The sequence below is a fragment of the Sapajus apella genome, unplaced genomic scaffold (assembly GCF_009761245.1).
Source record: "Sapajus apella isolate SASKATOON/1434 unplaced genomic scaffold, GSC_monkey_1.0 scaffold171, whole genome shotgun sequence".
NCBI lineage: Eukaryota > Metazoa > Chordata > Mammalia > Primates > Cebidae > Sapajus > Sapajus apella.
The window spans coordinates 1,587,127-1,608,251 of record NW_022437111.1 but is presented as its reverse complement, the minus strand read 5'-3'; the positions used below and the strand labels follow the sequence as shown (position 1 = coordinate 1,608,251).

The window sequence follows — 21,125 nt, the reverse complement described above, 5'->3', positions numbered from 1 at the left end:
TTAGGTTCTGGGGTACATGTGCAGATCATGCAGGATTGTTGAGTAGGTACATACATGGCAATGTGGTTTGCTGCCTCCATCCCCCTATCACCTATATCTGGCATTTCTCCCCATGTTATCCCTCCCCAGCCTGCCCACCCCCTGCTGTCCCTCCCCTAGCCCCCCTAAAAGACCCCACAATGTGAAGAGGGTTAAAAGACAAACTGCAGGCTGATCAAAAACACTTGCAAACCACATATTCAGTAAAGGACTAGTATCTATAATAAGAACTTTAAAAACTCAACACAAATAAATAATTCATTTAGAAACAGGCAAAAGACATGCACAGACATCTCAACTAGGACATACAGATAATAGGTAAGCACATGAAAAGATATTTGACTCCATTAGCCACTAGGGAAATAAAAATTAAAACTGATATAGGAGTTAAAAAGAAATTATTTAGGCAGTTAGTGAGATTAAGGGAGCCCTCAGTAAGGTTTTTTTTTTTTTAAATGAAAAGCAACCCCCAAATAATTTATTGTCTAATGAATAGCAGCCTGTAAAACTGAGCTGCTGACATAGATAAGCAAGCTGGAAACTTACACAGGTAAATGCAAGCAGCTATGCCAATAGGAAAAGGCTATCTGTGGGCTGGACATGTTCGACATGGCACCTCCATCTCCCCTTTTCTTTCCCAACCATGTGTACAGTAAGGAGCAGACAACATGGTGCCAGCCAGGAAGAGACCCTATTTGCATAATAAAACATTAGGGTGGGGTGTCCACCTTCCTCGCATGCTATGTAAATGACACACCTGGTCCAACCAATCTTTGGGCCCTATGTGAAACAGACACTGCCTCCTCAGGTGAGTCTATAAAACCTCATGCACTTTACCATGGAACCAGAAGACATACCTGGGTACCCCACTCTCTCTGCAGGAATGATAACTATTTTTTTTCTCTTTCTTTCACCTATTAAACCTCCACTCTTAAATTCACTACCTGTGTGGCCACATCCTTGATTCCCTTGGTATGAGACAACAAACCTCAGATATTTACCCCAGACAATGACGCTGCTTCAAACCCAGCATAAGATATCATTACACATCTATCAGAATAACTAAAAGATAGTTTCAACACTAAATTCTGAATAGGGTGCCAAGAAACTGGATCACTCATACGTCACTGCTGGAAATGTGAAAAGATACAGCCACACTATAAAACAGTTTGGCAATTCTTTACAAAACTAAAGATACAACCACATGGCCCAACGCTTGCTTTCCTCCCAGAGCCCAAGGGCCATTTACAAAGTCAAACCTGGGACAAGAGGGCCTACATAGCAAAAAGTTACAAAACAGAAGTAAGTTTTATTGGTAAAAACCTAGGGGAATATACATGAAATGGAATTATAAGGGTAAGTCACCAGGGGTAAATTTAAGTTAGTGAAAGTGTCTTTGCAAAAATTATAACACTAAGAAAATTATGACAGTGAAAGAGATCTGATCTAATCAACTTCCATATTGTCTTTCACCTCCAAACTGTCTTTAACTCTTTCCCATTTGCCCTGAGAATACTTGCTGGTAGCACTTGCAGCTGCAGTGCTTACCCCGAGATAACTTTGCCACAAAATATCTCGCTTTTATTATTATTTTTGCATCACTCTAGTGTATCAACTTTGGAAACAAAAAACATCGTTCTATTTATAGTATTCTGTTTTCAGTAGTGGTATTTCCATTTACAAAATATAGTACTTCTCGATTGCTGAAAATGTCAAATTCTAGAAAATGTAGCATTTCTATGCATGATGTTAACATCGTTCTCAAACAGTTTTCGGCTGAAGATTCATTTGATGAATCTGATTTTTTTGAAATAGATTATACTGTTCTGTTTAGAAATAACTCCAAAAATGGTTTTTATATTTCATTTTCACATTGAAAATCAATCAAATTTGCCTCAGCCTCAAAGAGCGAGCATGTTTATGTAAAATTAAATGAGTGCTGGCAGTGAGCTGCACTTTTTTTTCTCTAAAGGCAAAAAGTGTTAATCATTCTTCAGCTTGGACCAAGCTAATTTTGGGAGCTATTTAATTTATAGTTTAAATGATAATAGCCCTTCTCCAAACTATATTACCTTTCTAAAGCTAGTGAAAGACCATCAGGTTAGAAAGATGAGAGAAGCCTGAATTCTGCTAAGGTGTGGATTACCAGCCATTATTCTGGAAGTCACAAGATTTGCAACTTCCCCAATTATTCCTGTAGACAACATCACTATTATAGAATCTATGATTGGCTTTTTGAGATGTCTTTTCAGGTTTTTGCATTTATGATGACCAGTGGTTCCACTGGCACCTGCCAACCAGTCCTCTGGCCCCACTCAGACTCTTGGGCCCACAGAAATATTCTTGGAAAGACTCTTGAGAAGAAATGGGAAGAAGTCTCTCTCTCTCTCTCTCTCTCTCTCTCAGTGGTAGACTGAAAATTATATTCACTAGCTTATGCTGAGTTGAGACTTCAGAAATCCCTTGAAAAGAAAGAAGAAAGGAAGATTTAGGGAGATAAAAACTGTCAACCTTAAATCACTAGATTCAGAAAACATGATTAAGTAGAGAGTTTATTTGGGCCTAATATGACATGGTAAAAGCCCCATAAAACTGCATACCTCAACCATACCTCGGCTTTCTATTGAAACTGCTCTCTGTAACCCAAATGTGACAGGCAAGCAGTCCAAACCCATGCCATCTTGGTCCCTGCGACTTGTAATAAGTAATTAAGAACTATAATTTCCACCCTACCCAGACAATGTATAAACAAATGCTAATCTTGACTTTTGTGAACCACTTAAGTAACAATCAGAATGTCAAAAGTCCCCTGGCCCTCGGAGTGTCCAGAGCCCCTCACCCTCATCTTCGCCCAGGAATCCACTGGAATGTCCAGAGCCCACACCCTCATCTCCACCCAGGAGGTGATTTACAGAATCCACTAGCCCTCAGAATGTCTGAAGCCCCTCACCCCCTCCCCTGCCCCTCACCCTCACACCTGTCCCTCACCCTCACTCCCAAGGTGGTTTTATGGGTATAAAAGGTCTTGACACCCTCCTTTTGGGGCCACAGGTTGGAGAGACACAAGTCCTCTGTGGCCGCCAGCAATAAAGACCCTGCAATTTGGCATACTTTTGTCTTGGTGTTTACTTTCTATGCTCGGGCCAGTACAACACTAAAGCTTGAAAATGGTCACCAGGGAGCATAGATTCAAGTTACCCTGAATATACAAGTATGTTTTAAGGAAAAAAGAACAGAAGTTCCTGAGTTGTTTACAAAGAATTTACCTTAACACAAGCTATTAATTGACTATACACTGTTCTTTGTATCACGAATTCCAGGAACCTGAAGATAATGGGAGAGGCAGCTATGAGGAACAAAACGTCTTTAAGTAATTGCCTTTGGACATGAGTAAAGGGTATGACTAAAGGGTCTCATACCAGTGTTTCTCTGGGCCTGCTCAATTTTGCAAATTGTCCTGAGCTATTTTTTCTTTCTCAGAATGCTAAAGTGGATTTGTTTTGTGTTATTCACTTAGCCATTCCAGCCCTGAAGACGTACCCATCTTAATTTAATCACCCAGGTGGTTCTTCTTGCCTGCTGAACAGACAAAAATCGATCCACTGAGACCACAGCATTGCAGGACAGAAAGAGTTAAATTGATGTGAGGGTGGCTCACTCAGGAGAACTGAATTTATCACTCAAATCAGTCTCCCCAAAGACTTGGAGGTTAGGGATTTTATGGACAATTTGGTGGGCAGGGGACTAAGGAATGGGTGCTGCTGATTGGTTGAGGATGACATCATGGGGGTGTATGAAACAATCTTCATGTGCTGAGTTCACCTCTGGTTGGGGCAATAGGATCCACTAAGTCATAAGTCATGAGTTCAGGTGGGATCAGTCTGAAAAACATCTTTAAAAAAAAATCTTGTGTTTTACAATAGTGATATTACTTATAGGAACGTTGGGAAAGTCACAAATCTTGTGACTTCTGGCTACATGACCCCTGAGCAGTAAGGAATTATAGAAAGTATGCCTTTATTTTCAGAATTCAGGCCCCTCTCACAATCCTAACCTTGTGGTCTTTCATTACTTTTTATAAAGGCAGTTTAGTTTTAGAAAGGACTATTATCATCTTTGCTTTAGGGTAATACTATAAATTATTTCCAAAGTTATTTTGACCTATGCCCAGCAATGACCAAGGACAGCTTAGAGATCAGAAGGAAAATGGAGTCAACTATGTCAAATTTCTCTTACTGTCATAATTTTACAAAGGTGGTTTCAATAAGAGCATAGAGAAAAGCATTTAGGTCTATTGTCCATTTGGAGTTAATTTTTGTGTAAGGCATAAGAGTCTAAATCCATATTTTTGTATATGACTAAACAAATGGTCCATCACCATTTATAGAAAATACTGTCTTTCCCTCATTGAATTGCCTTAGCAGCTTTGTCAAAAATCAATTTATCCACAAGTATAGGACTTTATTTCTGGACTCTCAATTATGTCACATTGGATCAATACATTAATACTGCACTATATTGATTATTAATGATTTATAGTACATTTTAAAGTTGAGAAGTATCTAAGTCATCCAAATTCAAGATTTTTCAAGATTTTTTGGTCTATTCTGGGAACTAAGCTTGCTTATCTAGAATAAATCCCACTTGTTCATGGTGTATTAAAAGATTTGCTAATGCTCTAGAAAGGATTTTTGCTTCTAATTTTAGGAGAGATGTTTGTTTGTTTTTTTGTTTTCTTTTTTTGGTTTTGTTTTTGTAATGTCTTTGTCTAGCTTTGTACTAGCCTTCTAAATAAATTGGAAATATTTCCTCTTCTATTTTCTGGAAGAAATTATGTAAAGTTGGTGTTAATTCCCCTTTAGAGGTTTAGTAGATTTAGTCAGTGAGGCATTTGGACCTGGAGATTTTATTTTGGAGAAATTTTTAATTAAAAATCTCTGTAATAATAATAGGGCTACTTAGATTGTCTATTTCATCTTAGTTGAGTTTTTGTAGTTTGTGATTCTCATGGAATTGGTCCACTTATTCTAAATTGTCAAATTTATGAGCATAAAGCCATATGTAATATTTTCTATTATCTTTTTTAATAGTTGCAGTATGTGAAATGAGAGTTCCTATTTAAGTCCTCATATTGGTGACTCATTTTCCATTGTTGTCAATCTTGCTAGAGGTTTATTGATTTTATTATTATTTTTTTTTGTTTTGAAAAACCACCTTTTCCTTTTACTGTATTTTTCAGTTAGATTTTCCTACTTTCATTATTATTGGCTTCTGCACTTTACTACTCTATTCCTTCTGCTTGCTTTGGATTTATTTTGCTCCTCTTTTTCAGCAAAAGTAGGAACTTAAATTAGCAATATGACACCTTTCTTAATTATTATGGGAGAGTGAAAGTTTATTAAAATCCTTTAGAGAAGAAATGAAAGGAAGTGTACTTGGAAGAAGGTCAAGTGGGCAACATGAGATGATCAAGTGCTCCTTTCTTAATTTTTAATGTAAGTATATAGTGTTATGAATTTTCTTCTTAGTACTGCTTTAGCTGCATCCCACATACTTTGATATGTTTTCATTTATATTTAATTCCATGTATCCTTTTAATTTCCTTTGAGATGCCCTGTTTGACACATAGATTATTTAGAAGTGTGTTGTTTAGTTTTCGAGTGTTTTAAGGGTTTCCTGTTGTCTTTGTTAGAGATTTTCAGTTTAATTCCGTTATGTCCAGAGCACATGATGCTGATTATTTTACATTTGTCAGGTTTGTTTTACTATACATTTTATGTCTTTTTCTATTTGGTGAATGTTGCATGGGCAATTGAAAAAAATGTATTGCTAGGTGGTATGTCTTATAAATGTTAATTAGACCTTGTTGATTAATTGTGTTGCTCAGATTTTCCATATACTTGTGATTTTTCTTCTTCATAGTTCTAGTAGTTACTGGGGAAAGGAGAGAATGATGTTGAAGTTCCCAACTATAATTATAGATTCTTCTATTTCTCATTTCAGCTTTATCAATTTTTGCTTCAGCTATTTAAGGCTCTGTGGTTTCATTTATACATATTTAGTATATAGTGTCTTATGATTGATCCTTTTATCATTAAATAATATTCCTTTTTGTCTCGGTAATTTTCTTTGCTTTGCAGTCTACTTTATCAGACACTACTATTGCTACTTCTGCTCTTTTTTAAAAAAGTGTTCATGTATATGTGATATATCTTTTTCCACCCTTTTTATTTTCAACTCACCTGTGTTTGAACTTAAAATGAGTGTCTTATATGTAGCATATAGTTGGATTATGGGTGGTTTTTAGTTTGTTCTACCAATCTCTTTTAATTGGTGTATTTAGACCATTTACATTTAAGGTATTTACTGATCTGATAGCACTTTAGTCTGTTATTTTGTTATTTATTTTCTATTTGTCTCTTCTGTTTCTCATCACTTTTTTTTTCTTGCCTTTCTGCAGTTTATTTAAACATGTTTTAGATTCTATCTTGATTTATTTGTAATACTTCTGAGTTTGTTACTTTGTATAGTTTTCATATTGGTTGCTCTGGGTGTTACACATGCTACGTATAACAATGTACTGGTGTCAATATTTACCACTTCAAATGAAGTGTGGAAACCTCACTTCCATTTAGGTCCCTTTGGCTTCCCCACCTTTAAATATCATTGTTTAGAGTTTCAGATGTTGTTACAATTTTTGTTTCAATCATAAAATATGATTTCTAAAACCCATAAGGAAAAAATTGTCTATTGTATGAACCCATATTTCTGCTCTATTGTTTCTTCTTTTTTCCTGATGTTCTAAGTTTCCTTCTTTTATCATTTCTTTGCTGTTTGAAGAACTCCCTTCAGCTAGTCTTTTAAGGGTAGATCTCCTAGTCACAAAATCTTTTAGTTTTCATTCATCTGTGAATGTTTTATAACCCTTCATTCCTAAAAGATAGCTTTGCCAAATCTAGAATTATAGGTGACAGTTTCTTTCTTTCATCACTTAAAAAAATATATGGCCACTTCCTTATTCATGGTTTCAGATAAGAAATCCATTCAAATTGGTGTTCTCCTACAAGTAATGCACTATTTCTCACTTGCTGCTTTCAGGACTTTGTCTTTAGTTTTCAAAAAATTATAATGTACCTGGGCATGGATTTTTTTTTTCCCCTGTGGGATTCATCCGCTTCTTGAATCTCTAAGTTGGTGTCTTTCATCTAATTTGGAATGTTTTCAGTCTTATTTCTTCAAATACTCATTCATCCCTACTCTTTTTCTCCTTTACTTTCTGTTACTCCAATAATATGAATGCTGGATATTTTGTTATTGTTCCATAGGCCCTTGAGGTCTGTTTATTTTTTCTGGTATATTTTCTATTGTTCAGATTGGGTAAATTCTATTGTTCTATCCCAAATTCACAGATTTTATCTCCCATCATCTCTATTATACTATTAAGCCTATCCAATGAGTTTTCAGTTTGTTATTGTATTTTTCAGTTCTACAATTTTCATTTGTTTCCTTTTGATAAAACTATTTTTCTGAGGTTTTTGATTTTTTTCATTTGTTTCAAGAGAATTTATAATTGATTGTTGTAGCATTTTTATGATGTCTGCTTTAAAAATCTTAACAGATAATTCCAATATCTGATTTATCTCAGTGCTAGAATCCACTGATTTCCTTTTTCATTCAAGTTGTGATTTTACTGGTTCTTGATTTGTACTCTGAACATTTTACCTATTATGTAAGGAGACTTATTTCTATTGAAATATTTTGATTTACAAGGAGTCAATCTGTTAGGTTTAGCATACAGTTTTAGCCTATTTTTGTGGGCTGTAATTCTAACTGTAGCTTAATTTTCAGAGCCCTTGTAGTGTTATTTTGGTTGCTTGGTTTATCTAAGGCTCCCACTGCTCTCTGATAGTGCTGCCTGAAAGGGCAGGAGGAATTTTCTGGCTGGGTTGCCAGATATCTCTTGGTGAGGGCAGGCTATGATGAATCCTGCTGGTGCCTCTAGCTGCCCAGATTTCTCTGGGCCTGGGAGGAGAGCCTTGCTTCCACAAAGAGGCTTCTGTGATCAGGTGGCTGGCTTCAGGAATGTTGGCTGTAACAGGTCCCTTTTCCTGGTTCTACCAGCCAATCCTATTATCTCTGGGCAGGAAAGGAGAGTCTCAGGCCTGTGCAAAAAGGATTCCCCACCTGGACCACCTATTTTTCCTGGGTTTCTCTTACTGGCTCCTCCTGTCCACCTCAGTATCTCTCCTTGGAAGGAGGAGTTTCTGAGCCAGCAGGGAAGAAGGGTGCTTCCCCTGGTTACTTATTTTTTGTAGGACTCCCAATCAGTCCCCTTGCCTGAGGTTGCCAGAGGGACTCCAATAGGTTCAGGGGGAAGAATGAGCTTCTGGGCTACCTTCTGTTTCTAGATGGAAAGTCAGGAAACACCTGATAGTTAGGGGGATATAAGGTGCCCTGCCTCTGTGCTGCTCTTCTGGTCCTGGATTTTCAAACCAGCTCAACTTCTTCATAACCTTCAGAACTCTCCTTTTGTTTTTTCTTGTACCATTTCTAAGATTTATTAAGTTGTGCTTAGCAGGGCATAGCAGGGGAAACGGGGTAATGCCATCTTGTCCAGGCCAGAAGTCTCTCACCTACTGAATGTTGTGTTTACATTATCTATTTAAATACAGGTATGTTTTTGCTAATTTAGATCCAATTACATATGAATAATCGAAAATCCCAGAGAAGACTACCTAATGCAGAAATGTAACCTATTTTTTCCATGTAATTAATGAGATTGGGGGAAAATTGATGTGTCAATAAATAGGATCTAAAGTGAGCACATAAGGATACTGCTGAGGATCATACACACACACTCTTCTCCACTCAGGACATCTCCTTCCAATATGCTCAGGGTGGATCTCTATATGAAGCACAGACGGATTCACGGAAGCCTCCAAAGGGGCTGAGAAAAATGGGAGGAGGTGGTAGAGCCTATTAAAGGGACAATACAGTTTTTTCTTCCTGGAGCTGACTGGCAAGACCTGCCTGGATGCTTCTGCTTGGGAAACCTAAACTCGGAAAAGCTGAGTAGTGTCAGGAGAATGGTAACTCCAGAACTCCCTAGGTTGATTGGGCTCTTCTCTGAGCTATAGTGGTGAATGCGGCTTAATCCAATCAAATGCACCAAAGTAGAAAAGCAGATATTTATTTGGAGCAGCATCCTCAGCTTGGTATGTTTTCTTTCTTTCTTATTTATATACTATGTTGTTCCCAAGAAGGATTTAAAGTGACTTCAATGATTATACAATATATATGAAAATATAAATTAGATACATGGGTAAAAAAGAACAAGAGGAAAATAAGGCACAGGAATAAGGCTGGTGCAAAACTGCTTCTCTGTGATTTTTCTACAGTTATAATAAAGAGTCCATGAGTGGCACATGGCTGGGGTATTTCCTGTGTCATCTCTGACTAGAACCTCAGGACGGGGCATGGAGATGGCAGGATAAACTCCTAACAAGAAAGGACCCTCAAGACATGCCATAGAGGAAGACACATTCTGATGGGAATTTCTCTGTAATACTCCATAGATTTCCTCTTCCTGAAACATGTTTGTTTTCTTCTCAAAGATTTCCAGGTTCTCACTTTGAGAATGTCCTTTGTTTTGGGCAGTGTAATCTACTGAAAGACTCAGGCTACTGAGTTCCTGAGAGATCACATTCCAGTTAGGGTCCGTTATAAGTCAGAGACTACATAAATACACAAGAGAGCAAGAACCAAGGCTAAAACTACAGTTGGTAATTCCTCAAACTCTTACTTTTTTGTTTTTTGGCTTTGGGTTTTTTTTTTTTTTTTTTTTTAGAGATGAGGACTTGCTCTATGGCCCAGCTTGGAGTACATAGATGTGATCATGGGATCCTGGCTCATGGCAGCCTTGAACTCCTGGGCTCAAGGGATCCTCCTGCCTCAGCCTCTCAAGTAGCTGGGACTACAAGTGCATGCCACTGCACCCAACTAATTTTTTTTTTTTAATTTTTTGCAGAGATGGGGTCTCACTATGTTGTCCAGGTTGGTCTTGAACTCCTAGCCTCAAGCAATCCTCTCACCTTAGCCTCTCAAAGTACTGGGATTACAGGTATGAGCCACTACACCCAAGTTCAAACTCTTGTATTTAAAATTCTTCTTTTTGATTCTCAGAATCTAAGCCAAAATTGTTAGATTCAGACTTGCAGGTCCCAAGTCAGCTGGAAATCTAGGTGATGATGATGACACATAGGAGCCAAGAAGTAGCCACAGAAGTTATACTGTGCTTGGTGACTAAATGACCACACTCCTTCCACTATGAGAGCTGTCTTTCTCCTGGGGAATAGAAGAACACACACAAAAAAACACCCAGTCAGTGTAATCTGTCTTTGCATTTAACACATAAGTTACGCTTGATTCACAAATGCTAAGTGAGTAGTGGCTGTCAGGACAGCAGATCCGAACCTAAAAAATATTTCTTGACTCTTCATGAAACCAATCTCTCTCTCCAGGCTTAGGTTTTTCTTGCTTTCCTCTCTAGAGACTCCCTCAAATACTTGTAATTTCTGAAAATTTCTTCCAGTCTAATTCACTCTGCCTCTGGCTCTGTTTTCTGATATCTTCAAGTCTCCCTTAGACTGAAAAAGGGATACTTTGTTTCATTCCTCAGTCTGTCTCTCTCCCATTCATCCATAAAGACATTGCTCAATTCTCTTTTTCCTTTTTATAATCTCCTGAATCATTCCTTCCCAGCCCTTTTCTAAAAAGTTTGGCTTTAAGCCTCAGTATTTCTCTGAAGTAATTTTCTAAAGATCACTAATTACTTCTTCCTAACCAAACTCAGTGGCTTTTTTTCAGAAGTTATTCCACTCCACTTGGTCTTTGGGCTTTTTCCACTTCCTCGATGAGGGTTAGAAACTGTGGTTTACATTTCTCATGTTTCTGTAACTACGGTAGGGGATCATTTTATTTAGGTCTTGAATATTTACAGTTGTGGTCCATGAATATAACCATCCTCATCTTATTTGAAACAGGAAGACAAGGTATCTGTCCTAAAATATACTGCCCAAAAGGGATCACATATATATACTTTCATGTTGCTATAAAAAAAAGTTTTCGATTTATGAGGAAAGTGAGTTTTAGGGGTCATGATTTCTAATCAAAACACTGCATGACAAATGTTCTCTGACATAAACGAAAACAATGAAATACGGTAAAAAGAACTTGTCCAGGGTTTGCTAAAAGAAAACATAGACGTGATCAAGGAGTAGAGATTTTGTTGAAAGTAGAAGACTAAGAATGCCGGCATAAAACTTTAAAAAATTAAACCAAAAAGTCAAGAAAAAAGCTGGGATTCTCTATAGAAAGTTTGAATTCAGCTTGGAGAAGAAGGAATGCCGTGCTTTTCTCTTACATTAGAACAGGTGTATACAGGCCAAGTTTGGAACAAGCAAGACATGCCTTGAGATACCTTAGGGCAAGTTTAGAAACAAAGATAATTGACTGGAAGGAGTCCAGGAGCAGGGACCACTCAGTCTGTAATCACTGAAGGTAAAAGCTTGAAGTTTTTGCTCCTTATATTTCTGAGGTTATAGCTTCAGTGGAGTGAATTGAGAAGATCTTGGCTGGAATCTTGGTTCTGAAGTTGGGTGGAAGATCCTCAATATAACTTAATTTTCTAATGGGTACTGTGTAACATATAGTTCTTACCTATTTCAGGTTCCCATGAAATCATCTGCATGGAAGCCCTTGTTTGTCAGGATCTATTTGTTAAACATTACTTTTGAGAGAGAAGGTTCCACGTGAACAACGAAAAAATTGTTCCATTTATGTTTGTCTAAATACCAAATAAAAGATTTTAAATAAGCATTTTATAAAAAGTTATGGTAAAGCTGTAACTTCTGAAAGCCTGCTTTAGGAAAATAGTGAGATATCTTATCCACTCAAGCAGTAAACAGGAACTTCCAGTGCTGCATGATGGAAGGTCACCATCTAGAGGCCCAATTGTATTACGATGTTTCACTACAAGCTCCAGTGACTCCAGAGGCTAGGAAGGCAGTCTGTGTAAGAAGCAGCAGGCAGCCCCAAGGAGAGGAGGGAAGAGCAAGACTTTGGCCCTGGAGACTTTGCCTCAGTAAAGGCATTCAAAATTCAAGTTACAAACAAAACAAACTAAACACCGTGCCCTTCAAACTGAGAAACGTGCCAAGTCAAGCTTTGGTCCTGGGCCTCTGCTCACTGTCAGAATATGAATGGAAAGTTGAATGTGATAAGTAAAGTGATAATTCCTTGGGGGATAAGCTCAAAGAGACTCCAAACAATGGAGGCTTTTACAATTTCTTGTGCAAAATCTTTGTTTCTTGGGAGTAACTTTACAATTGAAAATTTGGTGTGGTTGAGGTGGGTGTTAAAGGAAGCTGTGATATTTTCAGAAAATGAGGAAGAAATAAAGTCACCAGAAGATATCATTGACTCTGAATGATAATCTCTCTTTTTCTCCTTTTTTTTCATTTTCTGAGTCAGGGTCACATTCTGTTGCTCAGGCAGGAGTGCAGTGTTGCAATCATGGCTCACTGAGCCCAGAACCTGGACTCAAGTGATCCTCCTATCCTCCTGAGTAGCTGAGACTATAGGTACATGCCAGTGCACTTGACTATACTTCTCTCTAAGGAGGCAGCATGAGTTATTGAAAGGGCACAAGCTTCAGAATCAAAGCATGATTCAAACTTGAGCTTTGGGCTGTGTGGCTTTTGGCATGCTACTCAACCTCTCTGAGCCTCCCATAGTTGTGAGGATTATGTGAAATAAAGCTTGGAAAGGCCTTATCCAGTGTCTGGAATGCAACTGGAGTTCCTCACCCTTCTCTTACTTACAAGAAGCCACATAATTTAGCTTAAAGAAAATAATTTAACTTAGAAGAAAATAGCATGTAGATTTGGGGCCCAAACCTGGACCTTAATTTTAGTTGTTATTATAATGAAGAGACCTGGTTTAGTCACTATATGAGTAAAGGAACTGTGATTTTCCCAGCTTTGACTGTGTTTTCTTTCAGGATGTAATTTTCTTACTGGTAACATGGAAGAAACAGTTGTATCATCTAGGATAATAGTTCAAAACACACAGGGTTGCTGTGAGGATTAAGTAAGATGCTGTATAAGATGTCTATAACTCAGTACCACTTAGTAAGGGGTAGCTATTTTCACTATTGTTGATCCTCGTTACTCAAGGGACATCTGTGAGAAGATGGCATAATTGCCATTGATTATTACAGAAATGCCTGCTGGTCTTTGCTACCTTCCTCACAAATCACTCTCTCACCAAGGTTCTGCTCTAGAAAGAGCAGCCCTGTGGCTCTCCTAAGAGGCCTGCTCTTTTGCACATACCATGTATGTGATTGATTTTTTTAAAAAACTCACAGCAGAACATGTACTTCCAAGTGAGGGCTGTAACCTTCACAGCCTGTGAGAGACTACAGTTCTTCTTTGATAATATCTCTGTGCTTCGGGAACTTCTTTCAGAGCTACTGCATATACCTTTGACTATCTCAACAGAGGCAAAAGAGAAAAGGATTTTGGTGAAACAGAGAAAAGATCTTCATGGGTAGCCTGTAAGTTGCTCTGAGGTAGTTTATTGACGTTTTTGAGCAATGGCAGCAAATCTTTGCAAAGTGGTAACATTAAGGAATGCTGCCATTTGGATATATTAATTATAAAATAATTTTTAAACTCACTTCTTTAAAAAAATACAAAAGATCTGCATTCAGAGGCCCCAAAGGCCTACATCCTTCTGTGTTCCCCTTTTAACTATGTCTGGCACCCTTTGGCATCTTGCCTATTCACAGAATCCTAATGTTTTGGCCCATATAAGGAATATCAGGTTTTAAAAATCAGTTTAATGGTCCTTTCCAGGGGATGTCTCAGAGGGTCCCAACCTCACATATACCAGGGCCTTGCATGCTGACTTGACAAGTGTCTTCTGTTAGGCCTAGTGTTCTAATTTGGGGTATGGAAATGGGATGCTAAGTAAAGAAAGCAAAACAGCTGTGAAAGGAGGTGAGGCTTTAGCCACAAACGCCTGCGTTCAAGTCCTAGCTCATGGCTCGCAAGGTGCTTAATCATGCTGAGCCTCATTTCCTCCTGTGACCCTGCTTGGCCTGCCCTACAGGACTGTGATGACAACCGAAGCTAAAGATGAGAAGGCCCTTCACAGGCAGCGAACTCTCCCCTGCACTCCGCACTCACTTGATTTCTTTAGCTCTAACAAGAGGTAACCCACACAGCCCACAGTGTAATTTGGGCAAAACAGGGAGGAGGCCACCTCTGAGGCAGCATGAGAGGCAGCCTGTGTTGGCTGTGGCCACGCCTGGCTGGAGGCGCCTCTCTGCCCATGCCCGACCCTCAGCAGGATGCCCCAGGCTCACCGAGCGCCTCTCCACACTCTCTTTTTTCCTGTCATTCTTGCCTGGAGTGACATCCAGTGAGCGGTAGCTAGGCGGCTTCTCCTCCTGCCAGTGCGGGGAGTGTGAGTGGCGGCGGTGGGCCCCCCAGCCCTGGGGTTGCCTCTCCTTCTCCTCTTCAGAGCTCCAGGAACTGAGGCCGGAGGGCAAGGGAGGGGAATAGCTGCGGTGCCTGTGATGTCTCCCGTGCCTCTGAGTGCTCTCCCGGGGGCTGAGCCTGCGGGGCCTCTCCTGACAGCGGCTCCTGAACGAAGGGTGGCTTGGCTGCCAGTGTGCCTCGCTGGACGAGGGGACATCACTTAGGCTGTCCCTGTCTGACCAGTGTATGGGTGACTCATTCAGCCTAGAGCTATGGCGCCTTCCACTCCATGACGGGTCCAGCTCCCTTCTTTCCAATGCCCAAGATTTTGGCCCCTGATTCCGGAGCTCCTGGTGGAAATGATGCTGCCTTCTCCCCTCCCTCAGATCCCAGGGCCTGGAGGGAATTGGGGTGAGCCACTGCTGGTGCAGGGAGTCACTGGTCCTCCTTGAAGATGACAGGTCTCTGATCAATGGGGGCAGGTGGATGATCCTGCGTTCCACGACCTCGGAGCCCAGGGAGGACAGCATGCTGCAGGGATGGCCAAATCTGGCTTTGAGCTCAGGGGGCAGAGGCTGGGCCAGGTTGAGGTTCCGCAGTTCATTCTCCAAATACTCCAGGACACCATTGGTGATGGGAGGGTGATTGGTGGTCTGGGTCATTGGCATCTGAGGGAGGCTGGACTGCACGGACAAATCTGAATGGAAACAAGGATAGGACATATAGAACAAATGGCCCAAAACATACGCCTCAGAATCAGGACATCAAAATGTGACATTGTTTAGCGTGACTCCCTCCCATCCTCCATCAAGAAGATGCCTGCCATATTGGTCACAGAGGCCTTGATGTAGCCCATGCTTCTGCCCTTGCCCTCTGCCCTCCCCTACCCCAAATCTCTGGAGAAGTTTACCTCGCTGCAGCAGCGGGTGCATTGGATAAGATGAAACCTGGGAGCTCCTGTCCGCCCCCCAGTACAGGGGTTTTTCCATCATCTGAGGACCTAGGGCCTGGGCCTGCTTCATGTAGCGGTGGCGGGCCAGGACTGCAGGGGAAGAAGGAGAAATGCAGACCCTCAGCCAGGGCAAGCTCCACATCTCCTACTTCACTTCTCTCCTCCTAGGGGCCTTGCAAGAAGCCAGCTTCTCTCCTCACCTATCTTGTCCATTTTCACCTATCTTGCATGGGAGTAAGGCAAAGGAGGTAGTAAATTAAATGCCCCCCTCCCCGACCCCGGCGAAGACCTGGAGTTAAATTCTCTTCAAGACTGCAACTTCTGTACCCGAGGAGAGCATATTCTTAAAACTTGACTTCCTAGCCTCAAAATCATTTCATCACCCTGCCCACTCCTAAGGTCACGCAAAATGCATAGGTAGATGCATGGATACTAGCATACAATGAATTATTGGGCCATAGGCCAACAAAACTAAAAGTCAAAGGTCAGAAACAGAAGATGTAGATGCAAAGGGCTTAGAGGAGGCTGTGAGTCAGGGGCTGGTGGTGTCTGATCAGAATGAAAGAAAAAGGGTAAGACATGATGCCGAAGATAATGGGCAGAATTACTTGGCAATTGCATGGAAGAGTGTTTCTTGCTGGCATGCCAACCCTGGTGGGATAGAATCTGTGGGAAGAAGGCAAGGGCATACAAAAAGCTCAAGTAAATTCCAGTGGGTCCTTTCTACTCTTCTCCCCGCCTTATTAAGTATTGAGATTGTCCCTAAGCAGGGGGAATTTCTAAGGGGTGGGGTAGAGGCAGGGAAGGGGAAAGAGAAATATCATTTCCTTTTATGGCAAAGAAAATCATGTAAAAAAGTGGTAAAAGGGATCCATAGGCACGTCCCTCCAACCCCCTAGGTGGAGCTGGTCTGAGGCATTCAATCCACAGTGAATACAAATTAAAAACAAAAGCATTTTGTTGTTTTTGTTCATGCTTTTCTGTTTTGGGGTAGTTGTGGCTGAGTGCCTCATGTTTCCTAAGGGCTCTGCCTATCCATGCATGTTGGACACGTAACTGTACGTTAAGTGCAGGAAGTGCCAGCCTCAGGCTATGAATGAGGATAGGCCCCAGCTGGGCATTCTCAGTTCCTCCTTGCTTCCCTGGGCCCTGTGGCTACCCCTAAAACAGCAGGGCCCAGGCCCAGTAGAAGGGGCAGAAAGCTGGCATCCTGAATGCAGCCACATAGTGCGTAGGATTTGCCAAGGCCAGCAGCAAAGCGGCCATCCAGTGGGTTGCCCAGTGATTCCAGTATAAAACTTCCAGCACAACAGGAAGTGGTTGTAACAGAGTCCTCAGAAGTGTTGGGAGCTCCAGCCCTCAGGGTTAGTCACAGCCTTGCCTGGAGGAAATCCGATACAAACTTGCAGCAACTTCCCTAGCAGCCACGCCTTCATGCCAACTGATAGCCTCCAGCCTCCTTGAAGACAGGTCCCACAGGCTCAGAGCAGCCCTCTCCCTCTGCAGAGATGCCTCTCCCTAGCTCCCTCTACTGGCCACCACCAACACACACACTGGAATGCCCAGCCTTATACATATAATTTACTTCGCATAAGCTAATTAGTTCTCTGAAAAATCTCTTCATGTGGGAATCCGATGAGGAAGTTGGGCTCAGAGAGATTACCTTCCCAGCATAAAGTTCCACAGCTAGCGACTGACAGAGCCAGAGTGTGAACCTGTAAGACACTCAAACCCTCTGCTCTTTAAGGGTGTGCCACACAACCAAGTCCTCAGACTCCTTTATTTGCTGTGATGAAGCAAAAAACCTTCCTTGCAAGCACCTCTTTAATTTATCTCTCTCTAACTCAGCTCCAGACCTTTCAAAGTCCTCTCCAGACTAGTCTCTCCTTCCATGACCTGGGGACATCTGATTCCAAGGAGAAAAACCCTACCCACTGTTCCCCTTTAATGTAATTCTCGCTTCTTCCAGATGGTTCTGTTCCCATTTAGCCACTCCTGCTTCCTTCAATCAAGGAGAAAGGCAGAGTTGTGCTTCCTCTTTGCTTCTCAAATGATTTTTTTCATTAATGGGACTCTCTCCACAATTAACTCCCTAACAACCCTTCCAGATCCTCCATGAGTGTTTCTGACATTTCCCTGAGTTGTTTTCACCCAGTCCAGAGATTAACTCACCTGCTCCCTTAGCTGCCACAATCTTTTTTCCAGGGTCTCACCGTTCATTGTTGCATAACACTAATGAAACAGGGATGGAAGACACAGCCTTTGAGCTCTTCTCTTGCCTGCCTTCACCCACATCCCTGAAAACAGTCCCATGGAATGTCTAGACTATCGGGGATATCTGTTGCTCACCTAACAGGGAATCAGATAGGCAGTAAAAGAAACCTGGACAAGGCAACAAAGCTGCAAAAGACTTCCAATAAGTTATCTCTCAGCCTCCGTGGAGTAAAATCTGCCTTAGTCACTCTAAATGAGCTTGTTAAAATACAGCTTTCTGAGTCTCACTCCCAGGGACTCTCCTTCCGTTGGTCTAATGCAAGGCATGAAAATTTGTATTTTCAACAAGCTCCCTATTTTAATAATGTAGCAGTCAACTTGGAATTGACTGCTGAGGATTCTCAATAACACTTTGGTCACCATTCCTTACGGTCCCCTCTCTACTCTTACAGAGCCCATTCTTGCCCTTCTTTTAACCTATGGTCACTCAGTATATTTGCTTTCTCCAAAACTACCAGTCCTTCCTGACTTGACTGACAAGTCATTTCTGGGACATCCTCAGCTGCTTCCTAGAATGCCATGCCCCTTTGAACTCTTGTCATTTTAGCTTTAGGAAACTACCAGCAGATGCTTCTTGGTCCCAATTAGGCGACTGACCTCAAATAGCCCTCCTCCCAATAGGGCTTTCCTTGTTGATCTCTCAAACATGCATTGCCTCCTCTACAGCAGCAGGTTAAACATTCCCCACCTCTTAGGTCTTCCCCTGGCTGTGAACTTTCTGCTGATAACTTCATCTCTGTTGACGAAGAGGAACCAGCCCTGAACATGGAGCCAAGAAACCTAGGTTTAGTCCAGGGCCCACTGCTAATATGCCATAACAAAGCAATTGTGGAAAAATCTCTCTCAACCTCGCTCCCTCAGCTGTGAGGGGGAAGGGAATGGGGAAGAAGAGATCAGAGATTCTCAGTGTGGCTTGTGGCCTACTGCAGGGCATTCCTGGAGGTTTTCCAGTAAGGAGGGCCAGTAACTGCTCTAGGGATGAAAGCTGTTTCTCCAGTTCTCATGGAAAAAATTTAAAAAGCTGTTTACCACTATTAGGTGAACTATCTAAAATTTGGTCTTATTTTTCTTTTTCTCCTCTCTAATCCTTTTTAAACTCTCACTAGAAAGGGGAGCAGGTTGGGGAGGTGAGATGTGATCAAAGAAATTCAAGAATCACTGGCATGCTTCTTGAAGCTTCCTTCTGCATCTAAAATTTTGATTTGCTGAAATCAAGTCAGGAAGATGTGAGCTCCCTCAGCTTCCTCCTTTAGGTCTTAATCATCTTCCACATTGTAATGACTTCCTTTCTGCCTTCAGAGGCCAGGCTGCTTCCCTTTCCTTTCTGCTCCCTTTCAAAGGCCAGTTCTTTCCCTGTAGGCCTGAGGCCACTCCTACCAGCTTCATCACTCATCAGTGACCACCTCCCTTCTTTTTGTTTTTTTGAGACAGAGTCTTGCTCCATTGCCCAGGCTGGAGTGCAGTGGCATGATCTTGGCTCACTGCAACCTCTTCCTCCAGGGTTCAAGCAATTCTCATGTCTCAGCCTCCCAAGTGGCTGGGACTACAGGCGCCTGCCACCATGCCTGGCTAATTTTTGTATTTTTAGTAGAGATGGGGGTTTCACCTCATTGGTCAGGCTGGTCTTGAACTCCTCCACATGCCTTAATGTCCCAAAGTGCTGGGATTACAGGTGTAAGTCACCGCACCTGGCCCACCTCACTTCTTAATGCTTCGCTTTACTCACTTGCTATTAACCTTGGTTCTTTGCTTATAAATGTGCTTAGGATTACCTTATTCTACAGGCACCAACAATAACCCCTTACTCCCTCAACCAAAGAGCTTTATTTAATAACTCATGCCTTTCCATGTAATTCTTCTTGTCAACAGACTTCTCAGGACAGTCTGACCTAGTGACTCACTTTGAAAGTGACCTCATCGGCTTAAGTTCAGGGATCTTTGTGGTCTACGTTTCTTGATTTTACTATTTTTAAAAAAATGAACATAATTACTCAGGAGAAACAACCCTCCCCCAGAACCTCCATTTATTATCTTACTAATAAGGGATGCACTTGACATTTGTGTTAGTTCTGTCCCCAGTCTTGCCTGCTTTTAGTGCCCCATGGACCTAGGGAGTCTAAGCAAGCATCTTGGGTGGGTTTTTCTTATCTCATCCTGCATATTATGACTCCAGTGACAGTGACTTCTCCATGGCCTCCCTCCCTAAGATCCCTGAAAGGTAGGGGGCCCCACAGTTCAATGTTGCATCCTCCGCTACTTTTACCCTCCTGTGGTGTCTTAGCCAGTCCCATAGTGATCCACCTACAGAGGCTATGACAGTCTCTGTTGTAGGAATGTAGACTCTCACAAGACAGATGAACATGGATTCATCACCGCACAGCCACTGCTGCTTCCTAATTGTGGGGCTTTTCTGACCTTCGGTCCCCTGTCGTTAAACAGGGATGACATCTGCCCTCCAGGGTGGTTGTGAGGATTCAGTGAGGAAATGTATGCAAGGGGCCTACACATCAGACATCCAATAAAAGTTAGTTCTCTTTTCCTGTAAGACAGCAACCTCAGAGCACAGGCCTGAAACCAGACTCAAACACACTGTAGACCAGGTTTTGTTTCTATCTTAACAGGTCATTCATTAGTTTTCCCTTAAAAAATTTCCTTTCAAATGGATCAAACTGATAAGAGTGGTTATCTCTGGGTACTCAGATGAGTCATTACAGTTTGCTGAATTTCTCAAATTTCTACGAGATAGTACTTTATTTAGATCATCAGGAAAAGGAAATGTTATTGAAAACAAAAGCCAAAAATAATTAAAAACCTTCCATTTAAAGCAGTTGGTGCTATTCCATGTATTTGACTAAAAAATATCTTTATAGAATAATTTTGTATTCTTGTGCCTTTACCATGTATTCTGTAGTCAACATTTTTTAGGACATAATTCAGTGACAGTTCTGTTTTAAAGGATAGGATGTTAGTCCAGGGGAAGATCACATTGAAAGCAAGATCATCTGCTCCCTCTTCCCTTGCCCTAATTCATGGGTTCTCAAAGTGTGGCCCCCCTACCAGCAGCATCATATCACCTGAGAACTTTTGAGATAAGAAATCAAAATAAAGTTCTAAGCTCTCAAATGACTAACAGACCCTCTCTTGGCCAAGGGGACCCCAGAGAAACCTTGCAAGCTAAGTTCATGGCCATGATGAGATGGGAGGTCAGACACGCCTTATTATACCCCTCCCCCACTGACCAGCCCTTTCAAAAGACTCCATGTGATAATATCAATTACTAGATTATATTCCCAGGTACAGAACAAGACAAGATGAGG

At 41.3% G+C, this 21,125-nt stretch overlaps 1 protein-coding gene across 1 annotated transcript in view; it reads right to left on the bottom strand.

Annotated features, from left to right (window-relative positions):
- Positions 1-10,118: 10,118 nt before the first annotated feature.
- ILDR1 (immunoglobulin like domain containing receptor 1) overlaps positions 10,119-21,125 on the bottom strand; it is a 32,475-nt gene continuing 21,468 nt past the window's right edge. Inside the window, exons 6-8 of the mRNA XM_032267744.1 lie at positions 15,493-15,624; positions 14,468-15,279; positions 10,119-10,383 (exon numbers count right to left, since the gene is read on the bottom strand). Of these exons, the coding sequence (XP_032123635.1) occupies positions 10,342-10,383; positions 14,468-15,279; positions 15,493-15,624 (986 nt within the window). The 3' untranslated portion in view covers positions 10,119-10,341. The remainder of the gene's footprint in view (positions 10,384-14,467; positions 15,280-15,492; positions 15,625-21,125) is intronic.